Source organism: Vigna unguiculata, chromosome 3, assembly GCF_004118075.2.
Source record: "Vigna unguiculata cultivar IT97K-499-35 chromosome 3, ASM411807v1, whole genome shotgun sequence".
NCBI classification, from domain to species: Eukaryota; Viridiplantae; Streptophyta; class Magnoliopsida; order Fabales; family Fabaceae; genus Vigna; species Vigna unguiculata.
Genome location: NC_040281.1, coordinates 19644580 through 19660894, shown reverse-complemented (window position 1 = coordinate 19660894; position 16315 = coordinate 19644580). Strand labels below are relative to the sequence as shown.

Sequence of the window (16315 nt, the reverse complement as noted above, 5' to 3'; positions counted from 1 at the left end):
TCTAAAATAATGGAAGAATGGAACCTGTGTAGAAGAAGGGAACCTGCGCGTCTGCAATTGTTGGAGATGAAACGCAACAATGGAGACGTTGTTGCTACACCACGCGAAGAAGACGCTCCAATAGTGCACTATTTTGTTTTAACCCTAACAAAGCTTATTGCCTCGATTGATTTTAAATAGGGACATAAACAAGTATATGTCTCGGTTAAGTAGCACCTACTACATAAATGTAACCAAATATGCCTCGATTAAAATTGGACCAAGGCCTAAAAGACTATCTGCCTCGATTAGGCGTGCACCCAAGGCATAAAATTGTGTTTAATTTTAAAAATTGAAAACAACGGGAAAGCATAAAAATTTTGGAAAATATCTACCTTGGTTGTTTGTACAACTGAGGCATAAACATGTATATGCTTCGATTGTCTATAGAACCAAGGCATAAACTTCCTCAAATATTACAAAAAAGCCAATGCATCTTTATATGCCTCATTTGCGCTAGAACCAAGGCATATGGGGCACTATAAAAAGCACAAACTGCACTAGTGGGTACTTAGGTTGCCGTCAGGCGACAATCATTGACCAGTAATCTTTTGGGGCTTGATAGGGTGGGGGTGCGGATTGTGTTGTTTAAATTTCCTTGAATGCATATTGTTGATGAATAATGAACATGTGGTTGCTGTTGTGAGTCTAATGTGTGGAATGTAGTATGTATTGATGCTAAACGAGAATTAGTAAGAGTAAACTGAACTAAGAAACTATTATTGGGGCAGAGGTAAGTTATGTTTTGCATGAGATGTATGTAGTGTTTAGTTATGTTTTAGGATTTCATTATGAGCATGTTATACTTCTTGTAAATGTAAGGTTTGGCATGGTTTAAATTTGTTAATGGATATATGTATATAATATATATATATATATATATATATATATATATATATATATACATATACATATAATTGATGAATGTGATGATTGATTGAGCATTAGAGTCATATTAAGTTGCCTGAACATGCCTCAAGGTACACTAGATGTTGCTGGTTGTGAATGCTATTACAAGTAGGTATCCTTTAAGAATTGTATGTGGGAAAATAAGATCAAGTTATGAATGCAGGTGTGCTTATATACTATTGATGCATATGATCTACGGTGATACCATTTGAGGTATGTTGAATTGTTTGAATATGCAAATTGGTGCTTGATGTGTCCTATGGTGATTGGAAGTATGATTGGACTGTTCTGTTGTGCATAAAAACCAGTAAAATCACGTTAATGGTGTAGCGCCTAGTGGCACAAGGGAGATCATCGGGCGATAGCTATAGATAAAGGAATTCCTGGAGCACGTAGAACCTGTCGGTGAGGATGATCCCGCTAAGCGATAACTGTGTAGGCAGTGGTCACTAGAACGTGTGGCGCCTCACGGGGTGGATGATCCTTCCAAGCAATCACTGCCAAAATAGTGAGCTCTAGAGTACGTGGCGCCTAGCGGCGGGTAGTGCCTGCCAGGTTGCCTGTAGCAACTTATCGTCTAGCGGCGCTTAGGCTACGCTAGACGATAAGATATGGGGCAAGGACTGTTATTTGGAAATTTTGCGTGGTTTACAATGCTTTGGATGATGGCTTTAGCTTGAGACGTGTTGAGACCCATTTACGAGTAATGGCTTGTAATGTATTATGAACACATGCAATCATGGCTGATGGTCGGTGATGCTTACAGAGGTTGAATCACGAGTTGTGGCTCAAGGCAGCATGTGCCATCTTAAGGTCATTATCAAAGTGTGTAGAAGCTGGATGAACATGGTGGATGGCCATGTTTTCTAGTGCATAATGAAAGGTTCTCAAAAGAGGTTTTGGGATAAATTATTATGTTGCGGGTGAGGGTGTTATACTTCTTTATGCATGTTTGATTATATTAAGCTCACCCTTTTTGTTTGTGTTTGGCAATGATCATGTAACTTGTTACATGGGAGCAGATGATGTTTCAGGTGGTGCTAGTGATACATAGAGCCGGAGAGGGGCTAGTGATCAAACTCGTACCCAACCAAATAGCACATATAAATGCAATACTCAAGAGTTAAAACAAAGGTCATTTCCTAGTGATCATTATTTTCAAACAAAGCTTTCCAATTGCAATTCAACACAAAAGGGGGGGATTGCCAGATTCAAATGCTAACAACATATTAAATGAAATGCAACAATAATTCAAATGTATTGACTTCCTTGATTCAAATACAATTCCACTTATCATAGGCCACCAAATTAACATCTCTGCCTACTCTTAATCTACTAGACAATAACCCATTAAGCGAAAGTTACAATCCGGTTTCATTACGCAATTAAGCAATGCATACATCCATGAATTTGTGACAAGCAAGCTAAATACATCAAGCATGAACATAACCCAACCCAAACATAGGCACTTAATTTGTAAATTAAGCATAAACAGTGAACCACGTACATTCCACGAATTCAAGACAAAGAGATGGCAAAATTAACAAAACCAACAAAACCTCAAAGCTTTATTGCATTTTTTACCAAGGAGTAAATACACGAATTTGACAAGTCATGGAAATGGAACAATTAAACACTTCAAAGCGGAAATAACCAAAATAGAACATCAAACCCTAAGTTGGGTCTTATTGAAACGCAAATTCAAGAGCAAACGAGATTTCCAAAGCTTTAATGGAACAAAAATGATTGTTGTGATATAAAAAAAAACAAAAACTCCATACATGAGTGTTATTCCAAGTCACTACAATCCAAAAAACGAAATGCCTATGCTCGCAAATGAGCTAAAAACGTAAAACCCACATTGGGTGCTGTTAATAATGCATAAAAACGTTAAAAATGAGTGCTAAAATGTGAAAAATGAAGAAGACACCTTCATGGGTCACCAACCAACTCTTAAGGATGTGAAAATGGAGAATGAGGAAAATGATGGTGGCTGTCCATGAAAAAGAAGACCTAAAACTCAACATATTTACAAAAATGTCATTTTGGTCAACATAATTAAAAAAAATGCCACTATAGGCTGAAAATGCTAGCCCAATGACATGGATAGGCTCATTGACATGGTGCAGACGTGGCAATGATGTGGAAATTACGTGGCAACTCTCTCTTGAGCTTATGATTAACATCCAAGCTCCAAAACTTGCTTCACAAAGTACCTAAAAATAACTAGAAATAAAAATTAGATAAATTAATGTCAAATTACTCAAATTTCAGAATAATGGTCCAATGAAGCCCAATTGAGAAAAATGCACTAACAAAAGATAATTAAGCACTAAACAACCATCAAAATGGATACAAAAAGGCAATTAAATAATGGAAAATAATGACTCATCAGCTAGCATGGGAAAATGTTTATGATTTGGTAATCAGTATTTATGATTGGACCTAGTGTTTTGGACTATATATGTTTTGGTTTTAAGTTTTGAATTATGGCACGTTTAATAAAGTTTATATTTTCTCGCGTTTTGAGAGAGAGGTTGTATTAGTTGACGTCTTATTATTATTTGCAATTTTATTTCTATTTAAATTAGTAATATCCGACTAGGATATTACATCTTTCATCCTACTCAATTGGATATTAAATCACACAACAATATCTAAAAAGGTGAATGAAATGTGTCAAATACGTCCAGGAAGATGGATGATACTAGTATATCAATTGTGTTCCGGTACACCCATTAAGTCACACTTCACTTAGGAGTCAAGGTCAAGTGCAGTTGATATACTCCTTCCTCACTTCACCCTTCGAGGCACCTTTTAATGATAAAATCGTGACGGAGCTCTACGCTCCAAAGCAGACAATACCTCAGGAATGTGGTGGTTGTGCCTAACGATGACTACCAGAAGGAGTTGTGTCGGATCGGAACATTGGCTCCATCTGTGGGGATCGACAACTCCCCTTGCACTCAACTAGGGGGCTTATCCGATACACCCAATACCCAAATTGTTTAGGAGTCGAGGTCAAGCGCAATTTAAATACTCATTCCTTTCTCCATTCTCCGAGACACCTTTTAAGGATAAAACCATGACGATGTTCCACGCTCCAAAATAGACAATACCTCAAGAACATGATGGTTGTTTCTGATAATGATGTTACCTGATGGACTTGAGTCAGATCGAAACAAGTTGAAAGAATTCAAAAAGTAAATTTCCCTCCAAAATATTTTTCTTTTTTCCTTTCACATTTTGTATATTATAATTCAAAGTAGTATATTAACGTTTGCCGAAAAAAATCTCCACTTTTATCCTAATCATAAAGCCTCCAAGAAATTGGGCCAATGTTTTGGGGGTGACATTACTCATAAAAAAGCCGTATATGGATAGACACGAAGCTTGAGTCAGGTCGCAATGATTTATTAACCGTATCTGAAAATAAATAAGTACAGAAATTGAATATAAAGGTAATCTATAAAAGATGAAATATGAGCAAATTAAAGTAATGTACATAAAAATAATAAGGATAATGCATCCGAATATTCTTTCTTTATTTTATTCTCTCAATGTTGTTGTGATTGTCAAACTATTATAATCATTCAACAATACCTGAATTTTGTAAGTACATTTCATCAAAATATAATCCTTAAATTACATTAATTCAACATACACGACATTTAATTAATATTATTAAATTCGATTTGCTGATTCAGTTAATATAATACGAGAGGATACTGTGACGCTGATTTCAGTAGTTAGTCATTGGTCAAACTAATTAAACCAAATACACTTTCTATTTTTTAGAATAATATTTGTTTTTACACACTACCAGTGTATCAATTTTGCATACTGATATAAAAAATGATTACTTTGATTGGATTACAAAACAAAACTGGAAGGCTGAAATGTATTTTACCAGTCGAATTACTCTAGAAGTGTTAAATTCAGAGTACCTTAAAATAATGTATAAGGCAGATCGACATTTGGTATTGAATTCTTATTATTATTATTATTTTTTAAATGAAGGGGTGGAGGGAGAAGAAAAAAAAAAGGAAGGGAAGAAGATGGAGTGTGATACTGACATAAAGTTGGGATGTTTGTATGCAAGTTCATAGGAATATTTACACGTCATAACCTGATAGCACCTGGGCTTGTTAGTTCTTAACCATGGTTACCTTAACCAAGGCTGTTTAACTTATCCACTTTCCGTGCTTATATATTCAACTGATCCCCACATTCTCTACATCCCATGACACACGTCCATCTCTGAAAGTATAACAACAATTCCCTGTCCATCCATCTTCCTCTATTTTTCTTCCTATTTTGACCAAACATGAAACCCACGACAACATTCTTCTCCTTCCAAACCTCGATACTTGTTTCTCTTGCCCTAGCGCTTACCCTTACACCGACAACAACGACAAAGTTCCAATTCCACAACACCCTCTCCTTTTCCCCACTCGCCACTCTCTTTGTCACCCTCTTCGCTCTTTCCCTTAACTACTGGCTTGTCCCTGGAGGTTTTGCATGGAGAAACTATCGATTCCAACATCATTCCAACAACGAAAAACCAAACGCAAAGCTTTCTGGGCCTATGGGCTGGCCCATACTGGGCTCTCTGCCTCTAATGGGATCTCTGGCGCACGCCAAACTCGCTGCTTTAGCCGCGTCGTTAAACGCCAAGAGGATAATGGCGTTCAGCCTGGGACCCACTCCGGTTGTTATAAGCAGCCACCCCGAGACTGCCAGACAAATCTTATTCGGATCCTCGTTTTCGGATCGTCCCATAAAAGAATCCGCACGCGCTCTCATGTTTGAGCGTGCCATTGGTTTCGCTCCTTCCGGCACCTACTGGAGGCAGCTTCGTAGGATCGCGGCGTTCCATATGTTCTCTCCGAGGAGGATTCAGGGTTTGGAGGGCGTCCGGCAGCGAGTGGCTGATGACATGGTGAAGAGCGCGTGGAAGGAGATGGAGGAGAAAGGGGTGGTGGAAATTCGGCGCATGCTTCAGGAAGGATCTCTGTTGAATATTTTGGAGAGTGTTTTTGGGAATAATGATAAGAGTGAGGAGTTGGGTGATATGGTTAAGGAAGGGTACGAGTTGATTGCGAAGTTCAACTTGGAAGATTATTTTCCTCTTAAGTTTTTGGACTTTCATGGGGTGAAGAGAAGGTGCCACAAGTTGGCGGCTAAGGTGGTTAGTGTTGTGGGGCAAATTGTGGAGGAGCGAAAACGAGATGGGAGTTTTGTTGGGAAGAATGATTTTCTTAGCACTTTGTTATCCTTACCCAAAGAAGAAAGGTTGGATGATTCAGATATGGTGGCTATTCTGTGGGTAAGTACTCTACCTATTTTTCTTCTCCCAAACCCCACACTCGGTGGACCTCCATCCATGGATAATAATAATAATAATAACAATAATAATAATAATAATAATAATAATAATAATAATAATAATAATAAAAATAAAGCAAAACCGTATAAAAGCATGCATCCTTTTCCACACGCCATATAGCTTACATTTTCCTCAAAACAACCAAACAAAAACATTAATACATAATCTTTCTTGTTCATAATTGGCATGCACAAGTAAAAGCCTTTGATGTAAGGTAATGTTATGAATAAACGGTCTTTGAAAGATTCAGATTGGAACTCACCACAAATCTGTGATGTGATGTGCTTATATGTGTTGCTATGATCTTGTTATTTGAGCAGGAAATGGTATTTCGAGGAACAGACACAGTTGCAATACTCCTAGAATGGGTCATGGCCAGGATGGTTTTACACCAAGACGTACAAAAGAAAGCCCGCGAAGAAATCAACACGTGCGTCAGCCAAAATCGTCACGTGCGAGACTCGGATATTGCGAACCTGCCTTACCTACAGTCCATAGTGAAAGAAGTTCTCCGACTGCACCCACCGGGTCCACTACTATCGTGGGCCCGCCTCGCGGTCCACGATGTCCACGTGGATAAAGTACTTGTGCCAGCTGGCACAACAGCCATGGTTAACATGTGGGCAATATCGCATGACTCCTCCATCTGGGAAGACCCATGGGCTTTCAAGCCCGAGAGGTTCTTAGCAGAAGACGTTTCCATCATGGGGTCGGACTTGAGGCTGGCCCCCTTCGGAGCTGGACGTAGGGTGTGTCCGGGCAGGGCCTTGGGCTTGGTCACGGCCCATCTCTGGCTCGCGCAACTTCTCCGCCACTTCACATGGCTCCCGGCGGAACATGTGGATCTTTCGGAATGCCTTAGGCTTTCCATGGAAATGAAGACCCCTCTGCGATGCGTAGTGGTTCGTAGATAAAAATAAATAAAAAATGTGGTAAGTCCTTGAGCCAAACCATGTTAAATGCATCCGATGTTTGATGTTAAAGTGAGTCATCGTTTCTCCTTCTTTTCTTTATGAGTTTGGTACTCAAATGTGTAGTGAAATACTTTGAGATTAATCATGAAACTTATCTCTAAGTTGTATTTCACTTTATTTTCAAGAGTATCAAATTATTAAAGTAAATAATTATCCAGTGCTAGTTGACTAGAAGTGGATGTAAGAAGAGAGTGTATTAAGAAGGTTTTATGTCTCTAAATTGTAAAATGTAAATTATTGTAAGGTAATGTAATGAATTTGCTTTGCTTTGCTTTGATATGCACCATTTTCTAATTCTCTAGGTTCTCTCTCGTTTTTTTTTTCATATCACAACTTTAGGGAAAACCGGATTGCAAACCGTAGCGTAATTAATTAAGCTGCAAGCACAATTTTACATAATTTATTTATTTTTTTAAAAATATATGTGGCTCATTTCTTAATTATTCAAGATTTTTACATGGAATATTGGCATCTTTATGTTATGAAGTTGATATGAATAAAAGAGATCGTTTTACTGTAAAGATCTAGTTCTAAATTTTTGCTGGAGATGTCCCACCGCAACTTGATCACTAACCAAAGCCTTTATCATAATCATTTCTCAAATTAAAGCGAGTACTATTGGTTCTCACTATCTTTAGCTGTCTATTTTTTTATGATGCATATATACGTAACTGCTAAAAGCATTACACTTTAAACTCGTATCTTTGAAAGAAATAAAAAATAAATATGGCTTTTTCTATGTCGAACTTTAGCAAGTAAATAATGTTATTTGCTGTCTACTCATGATCTGTTAGAAAAGCTATTTTTTAGTTTTCTTTCACCAACAAGTTGTACGTTTATCTGAATGTATGTAGATTTTTTTGAACTTTAAATACCTGTAGTAGTAACCAAAACTTAGGGAAAAAATAAAATAAAATAGTAACCATACTTTAACAAACATAACGTGTAACCTTATTCTTTTTTAATTATAATGGTATTAAAATCAATTAAATCCACTTTACAATAATAGAGAAGATTTCTTTTTTTTACTTAAAAAAAATTAAAAATCATAAAACTATTTTTAAATGATTTAGCTAATGGTAGAGTCAATTTAGCAAGTTCTAAGTAAAAAAAAAAAAAACAACTTTTAACTCTTTTCAATAAATATTTGTGCCAGATTAACACTGTGACGAAGGATCATCTGGAAGGAGTCACATTGGACCTTTGACTAGAATCATGGTTAGGTGAATGTAAGAAGAGGAAGGACTTCAAAAAACTCTATTATTATGGAGAATAATTTATTAACTTGTCTTTTCCTTTTTTTAGTATTGTAAAAATGTAAATAAGCCTTTTTTTTCGGTCTTATATTTAGGCCAAGCAAATATTTCTTTTTTCGGTCTTATATAATCGATTAAAACCAAGCTTGTTCTACAAAGTAGCAGAACATCTACAATTTAATTGATTATGTAAGTAAATAGATTAAATCAAAGTGCGCAAGGATGTAGTTTTGGCTTTTCAACTAGATTCTTGAGTAACCTTAGAACATTGTTTGTGGACCAAGGCATCCTCTAGCATGCTCATGAAGCAAAAAGAGGTGCATGCATTTGACAACTGATTAGTCATTCTTGAATAAAGTTCTAGAGCTTTTTAGTTTCAGATTCTTTGTATATTTCTTTCTTCCATTTAGACTTGAGTCAACTTCTCAAATCTATTAATAGGAGATTCTTTTTATCTTTGTATCTTTGTATCTCGAAAATCACTTGCCAAAATCTTATCCGAAACAAGTTTTATTCTCCAAAATAAAACCTCATTAAAATAAATCAACCAAATTAAGTAATCAAATGAAAACTTATTACAATTTCTTCCAAGTTCCAAACTCCCACCAAGCTCCTCACAACTATGCTTCTCTAACTGCATCTACATTAACATCTACTCCCGTACAATACAAGTTATATGATCATCGCAGTTGGAAACCATAACCACAAACATTGAAAGGTGAGCTATACGAATAAAAACAATGCATAATAATATAAATTCAACATACAAGCAACAAATCTACACGTTCAACAAAGACTTAGGTAAGAGCACTCTTGCTAAGCTCATGTCAAAGACTTATGGTTTAAAGAAACCCTTTTACCCAAACTCAACCAAGCCCTCTGGTTAAAAGAACCATCATGGCTTGATTGTTATCAAAGAATTCATATTGTCTCATCGCATATGTATATATATACATATGGTTTAATTATTTGGATGGTACCCACTTTGGTACAAGTGTGTCAATCTGGTACCCGTTTTTTATAAAAGTGTCAATTGCATCCCAACTTTTGAAAAAGTGCTTCAATTAGGTCCCTTTCAGACGGAGTTGACTAACGTCGTTAGTCAACATGCCACGTGTCAGTCTGTGGTTTTTTTGATTTTTTTTAAATTTTTTGAAAAATAAAATAAAAATGCCACGTGTCAGGTTTATGTGTGTGACACGTGGCATTGTCAGTGCCACGTGGCATTGCAATGCCACGTGTCAGTGTCAGTGTCATACTGACATGTGGTACGTTGACTAACGACGTTAGTCAACTCCGTCTGAAAGGGACCTAATTGAAGTACTTTTTCAAAAGTTGGAATGCAATTGACACTTTTTTAAAAGCGGGTACAAAATTGACACACCTGTACTAAAGTGGGTATCATCCGAGTAATTAAACCTATACATATCATGTCATATCACATAATTAACCATACATCAACTCATCAAGTCCAAAAACTTGTATACTACAAACAGGGGACCTATCATAATTTATCATAACAAAAGCATCAACACAATACAATATGAAAAGAAATCAGCAATATTGTGTTGAATATATCTTCAACTACAAATATTCAAAAGACGATCACCCTGGTCAAACTCAAGAACAACATGTTACCGATCAACTATCAAATTTTCAACTCAATCCAACGGTTAACGAACCTGAAAACTCAATTTTACAAAAACTGCACGTAGACAAGAAAAATCACACTCGCCAAGCATATAAAAACGTGTCATGCAATAGTTCGTGACACATTGATTTAAGTAAAAACCCTCCCAACGAAGATCACAATGGTAAAAATGAAGAAAAATATGTAAACAATGAATTGTCAAAATTTCAGCTCAATCGAATGGTTAATGAACCAGGAAACGTAATTTTACCAAAATTGTGCAGACTAGAAAAATCTCGCTCACCCAACATACGTAAAGCCGTGTAAAACACATATTTTGGTCACATCAAAAGCACTTAAACATACCAAATAACCAAATGACCATTCATCATGCATAAACCTTCATAATACTCTATTCTTTACCTTTCAATCTTCCATTTCATGCACATCATTCATTGCTTCAACACAACCAATTCAACAAAGACTAAATTTAACCAATTTAGAACAAAATTGCACCTAATACATTCATGACACTTAGTAAAACTTACCACAATCTTTTAAAGCCTACACTCACACTACACCATAATATTTTGCACCTACCATTTTATGATACATAATAAAACCTACTCAATTTTTCCTTAACCATACAAACAATAAACCATACAAAATCTACTCTTATAAATTAGGGACATAATATTACCACCAAACCACTTCAACATTATATTCACAGCAACAAATTCAATCTTAAAATAACAAACTATACTACACCTATCAGATGCCAAGAATCTATATCATAAGCATTAGTGCACATGAATTATGAACCCAAAATCAATCAACTTACCTCCCATAAGCAATCTTTGCCACCAACAATTTCTCAACACAAACTTTTTGTTGCCCATACTACAATATTTATCCAATGCCATAAAAAATTCATATTGACAATTAAAATTTCCCTATATCCCAACAAGGATAACACCTCATCATACAACTTAGCATTAAAAAAAACTTTCTAACCACGACAACAAAATTTTATCATACCATAACAAATTCTTGGACCACCAAGTCTACCACCCAAAGAATACACCCCAAAACAAAATTATTATATCAACTTACAAGAGAATTAATCTTTCCACCAACATTATCATGTCAACAACATTGTATCATCGTCTCACCATAAACTCATCCATGGAATAAAAGAGACATCCATAAATAATATTATAATCATCCAGAAAATTCATCTTATCATCCCAACTTCAAACATTTTACAGAAAAAAAAAACATACCCTTCCCTTACAATTGCATATTCCCACTTCAAAATATTTTTATGTAATTAACCACACAAAAAAATAATAAGAAGAAAGGTTTAACTCCCCTGACCTGGAATACTCCTGAACCAAGATTCTTCCTTTTAATATTGAATTTTGTCCCCAAAGTGACCTTCTCCTTCTTTTCTTCTCTTGCACTCACAAAATTTTTCTACTCACTCTAAGAATTGAACGCTGCTCTACCACATCTCACAGGCAAATTTTCAACTTTGCTAAAAACCCTTCTATTTTCCCTTAAAATTCAACGTTGATACCTATCTCCTCTAAAAAAAAAAATCTGACTTAATTTCCCTTTCTAATAATCAATTTTAAAATAACAAAATAATTCAATTAATGGCCACAACAAAATAGAAATAATTATGACCACCATTTCAATTTTGTGCTCATAAAATAATGTCTTAAATACTGATTTGGTCCTAATATTCATTCAATTTTTTCAATTTGGTCCTAATAAATTTTTTCGTTCAATTTGGTTGTATTATTCGTCAATTTTGTTCAATTTGGTCCTATTTGCTAACATCGCTAAAATAATTAACGAATTGTGAACAGTAACTAACATGGGTCATTTCATAATTTTTATTTATTTATTTTTAATTTATATTTTTTTTGTAAATTTTTATTTATTTAAAACTAATTTCCACGTGTCAAGTCAATATCATGTCACATGTTAGGGTTAAGTTTTTTATATTCAACTTGGTTCTGATATTCGTTATTTTTGTTCAATTTGGTCCCAATTTTTTTTACTAAATTGAAAAATTTTGCCCCTCTCCAAATTGAGACTAAATTTAATTTTTATATAAATTTTATACTAATATTCTTATTAAAATTCACATTTTTAACTTTTAATTTAGAATTAGAGTTGGTTTAGAATTAAAATTTTAATAGTACGAAATAACACCATCGATTTAAAATTTTATGAGGTAAAAAATAATATAAAGTAATATAACTTATTAATATAAGGTATATGTCATTTTTAATTCTTTGTGTGGTTTTTAACCTCTTAAATTTTTAAACCAATGGTTTTATTATCCACTTTTAAAATTTTCCTTCTAATTTTAAACCAAGTCTAACCCTAAACAAAAAATATTTAATAAAAATGTAATTTTTAATAAGAATATTAGTATAACATTTATATAAAAATTAAATTTGGTCTCAATTTTGAGATGACAAAATTGCTCAATTATAAAAAAAAATTAGGACCAAATTGAACAAAAATAATGAATATCAAAACTAAATTGAATATAAAACATTGACATTGCCACGTGGCATGATATTGGCTTGATACATAGACATTTTCTAAAAATAAAAATAAAATAAAATAAAAACCTAAAAAAATCACGAAATGACACATGTCAGTTACTATTCACAATTCGTTAATTATTTTAACTACGTTAGCAAAAAAGATCAAATTGAACAAAAATCATGAATATTAGGACCAATTTGAACAAAAAAATATTATTAGGACCAAATAGAGAAAATATTAGGACCAAATCAATATTTAAGCGTAAAATAATTAAAAATGAGCAATTATTAAGCTTAAAAATGAGCAATTAAAAATAATTTAAGCGTAAAATAATCAATGTTTATTTCTACACTATAAACACCTTAATGAGCAATTATTTTATGTGTTTGTGACCAGATTCAACAAACCTACCTTAAACTTTTCATCTTCCTAAGAGTACCACAAACAAATAAAAAGGAAAACAAATATGTATGCATTTTTGTAAGACTCAAGAAAAGTAATTATTTATTCAATGGTGGTTTTGGGGCATGGGGTATCATTTAAATACATAAATAATGAAATAATTTTATGAAAGTGAAGTGTAGCATATTTGGGTAGAAGGCCTTGTCATGGGTTGGTGGCCAATATGCATTTGGAGTATTTATGTTTAAATATTGTTATTATGTATTTTTGCAAACATGGAATTACAAGGGAAACAAAGTTTTTTTTTATGTTCTTATTATGGATGGGGAATTCGTTGATGGAGAGTTAAGGTGTTGAATTCAATGATTGTTTTTTATGGTTGAATCATTGGTGTAGTTGGGGAGAATTGATCTTTGTCTTGCTATCATGTGTTTTTATTTGTGAGTAGAGCAATGGATGTCAATGATTTTTTTTTTTGGGAATGTTAATTATGGTTTGGAGAAAGCATGATTTGATAATGGGTTCTTAGATGTGGCCATGGAAATCTTTTGTGAAGTGCAGGGTGTTCGAAGGTAAGTTAATTGGTTTTTTTAAGTATTTGATGGCCTGGATTTATCGTTAGGAAAGTATAGGTGAATGGTTGTATGAAATATAATTGTTTAACTTTTGGCATGTGAGAAATTCTTTGAAACTTGAAGGTTTGATGATATGATCTTATTGTGTTTTTTTTTCCTATTCTTGAGCTTATGGGAAATTCCATGGTGTAATAGCAATTGGGGATGTTCCCTTATTATGATGAAATTATGGTTTGTGTTGGAGTTAGCCTGGTAGATTTACCTTTTCGATCAATTGAATGGAGGTTTATAAAGTGAATATGGTTCCAATGTGTACCATTTAATTGGTTTGGGTGCAATTTTTTTGTGGATATTAAGAAATCATGAGTTCGAGTCAATGATTGGGTGAATTTTAATTCTTGGTTGAATTGGTGAATGATGTGCATGAAATAGAAGGTTGAAAGGTAAGGAATATAGTATGGTAAAGTAGTATGCATGGTTAATGGTCTTTTGGTATAATGTTTATGTTTGAGTACTTTTGAAGTGACAAAAATATGTGTAGAATGTTATGGTGCAACAGGGTTTAGGTTGTGAAGGATTTTTTGTAAGTTTATTCATAGGTAAAGTAAGCATATGTATATATGGTTTATGTGATTTGTAGAATTGATGTGAGATGTGTATGCTTGGGCATGAGGATACTAGTATAAGAAGCATTTTGATGTGTGTATTTTCTTCTAAGAGGTAATTATATGGTGGGGGAAAGTTTAGAATATTTGCGTTCATGTTTTTGGTTGCCGGAATGTGTGAAATAAGTGCCTTGTTAATGGAAAATGCTATTTGTTTCGTGTTTTTGCCCAAATTGGGGCTTTAGGCATTGGCTCACTACAACTAGACGGTGAATGTCGGGATGTTAGAAGTTGGGCGCTAGAATCAGCGCGTTGGGTGGCACTGGGTTTTTCTAGTAAGCACACATTTTGTAAAATTAAGTTTCTCGGTTCATTAACTGTGGATTAAGTTGAAATTTTGACTGTTGATCGCATGTTGTTCTTCATATTTACCGGTGTGATCTTCATTTGGAGGTTTATATTTAGAGGTATATGTCACATATGATTGCTGTTTTTTTCTAATTGTATTGTGTTGATACTTTTATTATGGTAAATTATGATAGGAGCCCTATTTATAGTATGCTAGATGTTTGGGCATGATGAGTTGATGTACGGTGCATTATGTGATGTGATATGATATGTATATGTGTACATATGTGAAGGAACAATATGAATTCTCTGATAATTGTAAAGCCAAGATGGTTCTTTTACCTATAGGGCTTTGTCGAGTCAAGGTAAAAGGGTTTTGTTCCGCCATAAGTCTTTAGCATGACCTTAGCAAGAGTGCTCCTATCTAAGACTTTGTTGAGCGGGTGAAGTTGTTGCTTGTAAGTCTATGGAAAGCAGGGTAAGAGACTTTTCCAAGAGGCATTGTTGTGCAGGAAACATAGAGTGGTTGGTTGTGAGAGAATGTCATACTGTTTGATATTACTTGGTGCTCATATGTTGATAATTGCATAGCTATGAGGAGCTCGTGGGGGAAGACTTGGGTGCTTTGCTTAAGAGTGTTTTGTAATTGTGAATTCTTTTGGATGTCTTGGAAATTTTAAAATTTCTCATGGCATCTTGGAAGGGGTGTTACAATTTTACTCTAGCCAAAGTTTGAACACACAATGTTGCCACCCAATTGTGGGTGTGTGAATTTGTCTAGCAAGTGCATTGGGTCTATTGTACCACAACAAGGTCATTTCCATAGAGATTTGGTAACTAGATCAATATTCTATAATCTAACTTGAGTTTGACAATGGAACAATAACAAAGTTTTTGGTTTTGGTTTTGATAAAGATAAAATTAAATAAATATGAGAGAGGTGATGTTGATTAGGATGTTGGGATTCAACTTGTCTTCTTAACTACAATTGTACTGCCCTTTAATTATCTATATATTGTGTTCTTTATTTTAGTGTTTCTAAAAGTACGCTTATGTGTAGATCTAACCACATTCATGTGCTTTAGAACTTAAGGGTGTCAGACGCAGAATTTCCCAATCCAGGTGGAGGAACACTTGCTTCGAGAATAAGACTCTTTAAACCAACTAAACCCACATATCCATGTCTAGTATATGCCTAAGATTAGGAGACTTGATTGGATCTAAACACTAGACCATATTCCTCTGCATCTAACGTTGATGAGGTATGATGATTGGCCAAATCACTACCGAGTAAAATACAAATCAAGTAACCAACAGACAAAACAAGAATCATAATACATATATCATACCACAAGTAGCCTAGATGTTTTGGTGCTTGAAGATTTGATGAAGAGATATGAAGCCATTGCCTTGGAACATGTTGAAATCATGCCTAATTGAAGAAGATGTGAAGATTTGATGTTTCATGTGTTGATCAAGCCTTGTGTGTGTGTCCTCTATCTGGATTATTCATGAAGAAAACAAGCTTGAAGAATTGTATTCATGTTGTAGACCATTTAGCATTGTATAAATGTATAGGGTTTTTGTTGTGTCTATTAATCTATTGAAATATTTTTCAAC

At 34.4% G+C, this 16315-nt stretch overlaps 1 protein-coding gene across 1 annotated transcript; it reads left to right on the top strand.

The window, feature by feature from the left end:
• Positions 1-5173: 5173 nt before the first annotated feature.
• On the top strand, positions 5174-7588 carry LOC114179594 (cytochrome P450 78A5-like). Its single transcript, XM_028065996.1, has 2 exons — positions 5174-6277; positions 6658-7588. The coding sequence occupies exons 1-2, from the start codon at positions 5276-5278 to the stop codon at positions 7249-7251; spliced, it is 1596 nt and encodes a 531-aa protein (XP_027921797.1). The 5' UTR covers positions 5174-5275; the 3' UTR covers positions 7252-7588.
• Positions 7589-16315: the final 8727 nt, after the last annotated feature.

Bases quoted from the DNA above. Each gene is read 5' to 3' on its own strand.
- LOC114179594 (XM_028065996.1), top strand. From the start codon at position 5,276: ATGAAACCCACGACAACATTCTTCTCCTTCCAAACCTCGATACTTGTT. The intron at 6,278-6,657 runs GTAAGTACTCTA...TTATTTGAGCAG, and splicing joins ATATGGTGGCTATTCTGTGG to GAAATGGTATTTCGAGGAAC.